General features: G+C 39.3%; 1 protein-coding gene across 1 annotated transcript; it reads left to right on the top strand.

The window, feature by feature from the left end:
* The first annotated feature begins 6,640 nt into the window (after nt 1–6,640).
* LOC120598680 (40S ribosomal protein S15a-like) lies at nt 6,641–7,082 on the top strand. The gene has a single exon (XM_039857675.1). The coding sequence runs from the start codon at nt 6,665–6,667 to the stop codon at nt 7,031–7,033; it is 369 nt and encodes a 122-aa protein (XP_039713609.1). The 5' UTR covers nt 6,641–6,664; the 3' UTR covers nt 7,034–7,082.
* The last annotated feature ends 1,682 nt before the right edge of the window (nt 7,083–8,764 follow it).

Genomic DNA, 8,764 nt, shown 5'->3' on the forward strand with positions numbered 1-8,764 from the left:
TAAAATGATGTTCTAAATCTACCAGTTGACTGTGGACCTTGTTTATACAAGTCACCGAAAGTCCCTGGTTCTTTGGATTATTTAAAATTTGAGAACTAGTATTACTATTCTGCTGAGATTGTGTCTTGTGTTATTGAAAGAGAGCTGGCCCTAATTCAGAAACCCTGGTAAGGCAGCCAAGACGGGAAACCTGCAGTTCCTAAGAATAGAAGTTACTGTTTACAATAATACTGTACTCTATGGTTTTCTTTTGTGGGCGGCGGGGGAGATCTTATCACTGATTAGCTAATCCACAGGGAATCATTAGGAAGAAACTGAGGCACAGAGATGACATGGTTCCCCTAAGTAGGCAGGAATAGAGGGAAGGAGCAGTATAAATCAAGACACCTTCTGGTGCAAATGAAAAAAGCCCTAATGAAAATAGCTAATGGAAAAATAGGGGGAGGTGGGAGGGGTTTAGTTCACCTAACTGGGAAATCCAGAATCCTAGTTTCAGGGCTACAAATGATATTATCAACTTTCCCTCCCTCCTTCCTTCTCTTTCTCTCACAATTCATTTTAGCATTTCTTTCTTCTGTCAGCTTCTGCATGCAGCTAGTAAAGATAGCTCCAAAGAAAACTCTTTCCCACCATGAAAGTAGGGATGCTGCAGAATTTGTTATCAGAAAGAGTGGGAGAAAAACATTCGGGGCAGCAAAAAAGCAGTAGCAATCACATTCCACCACAAAAGTCATTAGTTCTTCAATCCGTCAGAAGCACAGAAATAATTAGGGTAGGAGAAAAGTACCTTTCACCAATCGGAAGATTCTTCTGAGGATTCTTCGATTCCAGACTAGTCCAGTTCAGTCTGGAGCTACACTCTTATTCAAACCAACTTCCATAGTTTGAGGTTTTCATAAACATGACACATGCCAAGATGCTGGTTGATCTCCATACTTCTGCCCACAGCTCCTATGAATCTATGTACACTGCTCAACAAAAACACAGCCTATCTTCTATAAAAATTGTGACATCTACAAAGTTTACATTGTTTTTTCCAAAACAATGTTTCTGAAACCCCAGAGTCACCTACACCTTTACAGGAAAACAGCATCATCTCCCTTTCTGATACTACACATATATAGTAAAACAGGAAAGATTGGGGCATCAGCAGTTACACTGTGACTAAAACTTAGTGGATTATTACTTTCCAGATGTTTGTCTTTCTCGATTGTCAAGCATTCATTTAAAAAAAAAATTGTTGAACATTTATTCAGGATATAAAATTACATAAAACATAGACCCTGTCCTCAAAGCAAGCACACAAAGTACTAAGAATTTTGCCTTTTGTAAAAGGAATGTCAAGGAAGACAGAAGTGAGAAGATATTTAGATGTAGAAGGGGTGTTCCAGGCTCTACTCAAGGCTGATCAGGAGTTGCTCTGGTCTTGAGCCCCACAGCAGTTTACAGAAGAGGCCCTCATGCCTTAACTCCAACCCCTGTCTATCCATTCTTCAGCCCTAAGATTCACAGATGCCAAAGATCCAGAAGGTCAGACCCTTCATCATTCTTTTTCTTTTTCTCTCCTTCTAGCTTTCATTCATTCATTCATTCATTGACTCATCGATTCATCCAAAGAGTACCTAAAGACTGCTTACAATGCTCCCCTTTCTCTGCACACTCCCTTATCTGGATCCTTGCAGCCCTCCTGAATGAACACTGTAGAGCTTCTGTTGCCTTAGCCCCACAGTCCTCAGATGAGAAAAGCAGCTGGGGTGGGAAAAAGGGAGGAGGGACTGACTCTAGAAAGTCCAGAGAACCTGGGACAAGACAAGATAACCCAGATTGTCAGAATCTTGCCTTTGTTATTACAAAATGACAGTGTTTACATATATCCATGTGTGCATGTGCCCAAGATAAGGAAGGTGAGGGCTTTCAAACAGTGCACTGTATCTAGGGGCACTTACGATTCTAGATAAATACGGATACAAAAAGAAAAACTGTAAAATCAGTTGACTTAATAGCAAGATTACACTGGAAATCTGAAATCTTGAGGTTTCAGTTTTTTGTGACCTTGAACAAGTCCCTTCACTAGGCCTCACTTTCTTTATTTGTGAAAAAGGGGACTAACCTAGACACACCCTAGAAGCCCTTCCAAATCTAATAGTCTATGATTATATACAAATTAATACTAATCTTGGCAATTTGTGATCATATCAATTTTATATAACATGGTTAACGTGATTGTAAATTTTTAGTACAACAATAAATTCTTTGATATACACACAGTGCATAAACTATGGTCACAGTTTATTAGCTGTGTTCTCAGATTCATGGTATATAAACATTTTTATCAAAAACCTAGAAAGAGACAGATAGATGAAAGAAAGGAGAAAGGAAAGAAAAGAAGGAAGGAAGGAAGGAAGGAAGGAAGGAAGGAAGGAAGGAAGGAATGAAGGAAGGAAGGAAGCCGAAGGAATGTGAAGGAAATAGCTGAAAGAAAGAAAGAAAAGAAAGAAAGAAGAAAGAAAGAAAGAAAAGAAAAGAAAGAAAAGAAAGAAAGAAAGAAAAGAAAGAAAGAAAGGGTTAGAAATGAATGGGAAGCTGAAAAAGACAAGAAGGAAGAAAGGAAAGAAGAGGAATGGAAGGAAGGAAGGAAGGAAGGAAGGAAGGAAGGAAGGAATGAAGGAAGGAAGGAAGGAAGGAAGGAAGGAAGGAAGGAAAGATATTGGTTACAGCTTATGCTTTGAGCACTCTATTTATATTCATATTTTTGAAGTTGAGACTAAGGTCACAGTTGATAGGAGAATCCATATCTCCCAAGCAACCTAGAATGGATTCTAAGGGATTTTCTCAACCTAGAGACCAGGAGAAACCAGGAAGAAGGAGGCTAGGTACTCTAAAGTTACAACAGAGCAGATGCTTGGCGATTTCTCAGTCATATCAATATGCCTGCAGCTGTCCCAAACATTTCCAGTTTTCAGATAGAGATGGTTGAAATCACGTTCCTTCTCCATCTCCCTGCTTACAAAGTACCTAGCACTTACCTAGCAAAACATTTATCACACAGTAGATAAATGCTTCTTAAATAAATGAATGGAATGTGGCACTGTGCCAATTATCATTTGGTTCACAAATAATTCTCTGCATCTGGAGTGCTCTTTCAAATAGGTCAGCTCCCACCAAGGAGTTGCAATTATTGAGGAAGTGAAACCGTTTGACAAGTGGCACTTAAAAGATCTCTGCTTTGCTTTCCAGCCAGCACTTCTCTTATGAAATGTCCAAAGAAGAGAGGACAAAATGAAAAATTTCCTATTACGTCAGTAATGTAACAGGCCCAGACATTTTCATAAAGTGAGTCTAAAAGTCAAGACCGGCATAGATATATTCTTCTGACAAGTGATATTTGTCTGCTGCTATTATCGACTGAGTTGTGTACCCCACACCCAGCCAATTAAAATCTTGAAGTCCTAACCCTCAGTACCTCAGAATGTGTATTTGGAGGTAAGGTCTTTAAAAAGGTAATTAAGTTAAAATGAAGTCATTAGGGTGCGCCTTTATCCAATATGACTAGTATCATTTTAAAAAGAAATAATTTGGACACAGACACACAAAGAGGGAAGACCACATGAAAACACAGAGATAGACATCTACAGCCCAAGGAGAAATGTTTTAGAAGAAACCAACTTTGCTGCCACCTTAATCTTAGACTTTTAGCTTCCAGAAATATGAGAAAATAAATTACTTGTTGTTTAAGCCCCCTAGTCTTTGGTACTTTGTTGTGGCAGTCCCAGAAAACTAATACAGTTGCCTTGCAAATTTAACCTTTGATATATGAAAATAAAACTGACCAGTGGCCAAAAGGGCCTGATGTTGAGTCGTCTTTCTAACGATAGGGATAGGCTGTGTAGATCTATTCTTGCATCCACTTCCCCTGTGACATGAATTTGCAAGACGAAGTAGGTGAGATTAGGGTCTTCTATAGATGACGTTTCCAGACCTTGGTCTCCCAGCCTGGGTCTGCTTGAACCAAAGATTTATAACTTTTGGGGTGACATGGGTGTGGGGAGTGGGGTAGAAGAGGGTAAGGGGTAAAGCTTCTCAATTTTCAGTATTGTGACCCAAAGATGGGCCCAATATCCACAACTGGGGCAAGTACTTCCCTTTTAAGAAAACTTTTTGTTCCTCTCTGGCTTTCATCCAAGGTTCCTGCTTTCCCCCAAGAATTAGCACCATCAATTGGCCATTTGAAGGCTTTTTCCTCCTAAACAATAGGGAAAGAAGAGTTTCAAAAAGAGTGTCATTCTCTGCCTAACCACCCGCCCCCGCACACAGACACATTTTTAAATAAAGAAATAGCCCAAGTATTTGATTTTTCTGGTTTAGTAGAAGGGTTTATACTGTACAGAGTATTATTTAAACACAATGAAAAATTTTACAATAGTTGACAATAACTTTAAAAGCCCAACATGAATGGTCTTTATATCTCCCAAAGTAACTGGCTTTTTACTTATCCACAGCCCAAATTATTATCTAGGTGAAGAGAGGCACTTAATAAAATACCTCCTTTCTTAAATCTATGATCATGGTTGACCACAAATCATTTGCCGTCCTTTTAAGTAGTTAGTTGGACTACACAAAAAACATCCAAACATTAGAATATCATTCCTAAAGAGAAAAAAAATTTTCTCTTTGGGATAAGGCATTCCAAGATCTAGAGATCTATTTTTAAATGAAAATTCTATGAGAGAGTTATTAAACCATTATCAGTCATTAATATGTTAGCATGAATTAAGTATTAGAGATTAGCAAGCCATTTCTAGCAAGGTATAAGGAAACAACATGAGGAAGTGTTGATCTGTATGTCAGGTTATTACCTTTTACAGTAGGCAAGAATCTTTTAGGGCACTTGTTTGAAATGTAGATTTCTGGCCACCAGCCTAGAGTTCTGCTTTAGTAGGTCTAGGGTGAGGTCCAGGAATTTGCTTTGAACAGGTATTGCAGATATTTCTTATGCTGTAAATCTTGTCATCTACACTTCTGAGAACACTGGCTTACATGCTGCCCCTCTGTTTCTGGCATGTGTTTCTCGGGCCTTTCAAAGATGGATCTCCTAAAAGCCTCATTAAAGCATCTAGAGAGATCCCTGGCTTTTAATGTCCCCAGGATCCTAATTATTCCCTCTGGACTAGGCACACTAAAGTGACTAGAACTGTGCTGCTTACTGACATCCCACACTATCTAGTTCTGTATGAACTGGCACCTGAATTATAGAATCTCTGCACTCTGGCTAGACCCTATGTCAAGAGGGTACTCTGAGCCAGAAATCAGAGACTGGGTCAGATTCTGTCTGGGAAGGTTGGCCCAAGGTTAGCTATCTGGGAAATAAGCATTTGGAGCAGAAGGATTTGAGACCAGAAAAGGAAGGTAAATGAATGCCAGAGATAATTTCTTTCACGTGAATCCTGCTTTATAGACTGTTACTGCTTCCACTTATTCTTTTCTGGAAGGTAAATATATTAAAAGTATCATTTATATCTCAGCTTTCTTATCAATTAAATGGAGAAGTTATCACATGTCCTAGTATGGATTTTGATGAGGGAAAAATATTGGAAATATCAAAATCAACTGAAAGGAAAAGCAGTAGAGGAACACAGGTAGCATTGTAAATACCCTTTAGTATGTGACACAGCTATATTCCTGAAATTTTTATTATAAAGCAGATTCTGCATAGAGAATTTACTTTTCTGAACTTCTCATTAGAATATTGAAAATGCATTCTTCTGGAAAATGATTTCTTGGGAGCTTGCAATAGCACCCTCATATTTAACCTCTAAGCACACAGTCTACCGTTCTACATGCCATGGTCTGCTATCCTAAAATACTCATAATCTCTCTCTTCCTCAGAACCTGATATTGTGCCCTAATCATTAAAAACATGTCTAATGACCCACAAGACCACTGCTAGCTAGGCTCAGTATTAAGTGACCAGAACAAGTGCTTTGCTATCCTTCTGTCACCGCTTTCAGGTTAAAGACCAGTCCCACAGACTCTCTTCCTTTGCTTTCCTGTACTCTGATTTTTTCAGCCAGAAATTCACCAATTCAAAACTACTGTATTCTTCAAAATTTTCCCTTACTTCTTCCTTCTTTGAAAGTGATTGTTTAAAAAAACCAAACCACTTTTAATACCCTTACCTCTTTCCCACAAAAACTGTTTTTTAACAGAGTTGCTAATCAAAAAAGTACACCTCTCTCTCCTTTTTACCTTCAGCTTTCTTGGTTTCTATCTAGCTTTTCTCTCAACACCCCAGATCTCAAAGCCATTATGTGCTACCACTAGAGGCTACCACTTTCAATGGCACAGCTCTATAGATTAAGCAGAACAATTTATTATTTATGCACTCTTGAGCTCAAATTCATGAATGACAGCCATGACTAGGAAATGTGAGGTCTGGGTAAGAGTCTACATTTTGGTTTGTCCAAGATTTTCCTGGTGTTAGCCCTGAGAGTCCCACATCCCACAAAACCCCTCAGTGCTGGGCAGACTGTCAAGGTTGGTCATCTCAGCTTAGAAAGAGATTTGCAACTGCGAGCTCCATGAAGACAGAGCCTTTGCTCCATTCTAGACTGCACATCCAAAATGAAGGGCAGAGCTCTTTCCACCATCTTTCCGTGCTGCCATAATGGGGTGCATGAACGTCCTGGCCAATGTGCTCAAGAGCATCAACAATGCTAAAAAGAGAGGCAAATGCCAGGTTCTTATTAGGCCGTGCTCTAAAGTCATCGTCCGGTTTCTGACTGTGATGATGAAGCATGGTTACACTGGCAAATTCGAAATCATTGATGATCATAGAGCTGGGGAAATTGTTGGGAATCTCACAGGCAGGTTAAACAAGTATGGAGTGATCAGCCCTAGATTCGATGTGCAAATCAAGGATCTGGAAAAATGGCAGAACAATCTGCTCCCGTCCTGTCAGTTTGGTTTCATTATGGACCAAGAAGAAGCAAGACGAAAATACACAAGAGGGAAAATCCTGGGATTCTCTTTCTAGGGATGTAATACATATGTTCAAATAAAATGCCTCAATGGACCAAAAAAAATGAAGGGCAGAGCAAGCCCTTAATAAATATTTTTGGAATGACGGAATCAATGAATGTCCGCTGAACAAAGAATGTTCTCATTGTACCCATTCCTCTGAATACTTGGAAGGAAAAGAAGGACAGAAATCCCAGATACCAGTAGCCAATAGCATGCATTTGACCTCTCTGATCCACAAAGGAGTCATTCATGGAGTTATCTTTCCAGGCCCCCCAGGAAATGCTTCCAAGTCTTGCCAGTCTTACCCAAAAGCATAAGTCTCAGTACAGACCTGGAGGCAAATCTTTCAAAGCTGTGATTTTAAAGCCAGCAGCAGTGGAGAATCATGGGAGTGGCACAACTTCCAAAATCCAAGGTTAATAGGCTGTGAATTGCCACTTTCTTCACTCATTGTCTGTGCTTCAGCAGTTTCTTTAACCTACAGTCATTCGGTTTGGGGAGAAGAAGAAAGTGGGACTAGCAGCAGCTGCAAGGGGGCAGCCGACAACAATGCTCTCTCCTCCCCTTGTCCATACCCTTCGCATCACACTTGCACCCCAAAAGCATCAGGCATTCAATTATACAGTAGATATTTATACAGCCTACCCAAAGCAAATTCCTATTTATTTTCCAAGTCATTAGGGCTAATTACTCACCTTTGGGCCCCGTAATATCATTTGTTCTCTGCCCAACTGACCATTGTTCCTGTTGCAGATATGATAAATCCTGCACAGTTTTTGCTCAATCATGTTTAAAATGATTCCGATTGTTGCAGAGATGAATGAATGATTGCACTGAGTCATGAGGTGTGGAACTCTTGGATGATTCTTTTAATTCAAGAATAATTCAGTTCTATTGGGGAGAACTGACTTACTTGGAAGACATACGTATAAAATAGATCCTATCCTGTCGGAGATCGTAGTCTACTTGAAAGAAAAGATGGACGCACAGGAAAAAAAGCAACAACAGAATACTCAATATTGTCCACCATTAGGTTCCAAAATAGTGCGGTCCAGTAAATCTTCAAGTGTGCTGCCCCAGACCAGCAGTAACAGAATCACCTGGGATTTGTTAGAAATACAAATTCTTGGTCTCTACTCAGATCCACTGAATGAGAAATTTAGAAGCAGGCCTCAACGATCTGTGTTTTAACAAGCTCTCTAGGGGATCCGGAGGCTCACCCAGATTTGAGAACCTCTGTTGTAGACAGTTTAGTTCAGAGTTTTGGAGAGTTACATGGAAACTGGAAAGGAATGTGAGTTCAGCCTGACAGCTCTTCTCTTGATTTCACTTTCCCAAATTACCTAGTAAATCTCTGTATAGATAACTCTCTTTACAACTATAGTTCTTTTAAAATCACTTGTGTGAATAGGAGTTTACTTGTGATTGTCTTAGCTCCCGCCCTTCATTAAGATGCAAATCTCATGAAGGCAGGACCCTTGTTTGTACTTCCTTCCTAACTCTTGATAATATGCTAAAGACAAAAGTTTAATATGTTTTTTGCTGGATTTTATATTTCCATGATTTTATATTTTTCCATGATTTCTTAAATAAAATTAAGGGCTTGTATTTCTGCCTGATATTGACATTGAAGGGAGTAAAAAGTCGTGTAGGAAATGATCCTTGCCCTTAGAATCTAGTTGGAACAAAAATACATCCTCAAGAAAAATTAAATGCACAAGATGACATATGGTAAGGTACAAAT

This window comes from Pteropus medius, unplaced genomic scaffold (genome assembly GCF_902729225.1).
Source record: "Pteropus medius unplaced genomic scaffold, Ma_sr-lr_union100, whole genome shotgun sequence".
Lineage (NCBI taxonomy): Eukaryota > Metazoa > Chordata > Mammalia > Chiroptera > Pteropodidae > Pteropus > Pteropus medius.

What these genes read in the sequence shown, in the direction of transcription:
- LOC120598680 (XM_039857675.1), top strand. Translation starts at nt 6,665, where the DNA reads ATGGGGTGCATGAACGTCCTGGCCAATGTGCTCAAGAGCATCAACAAT.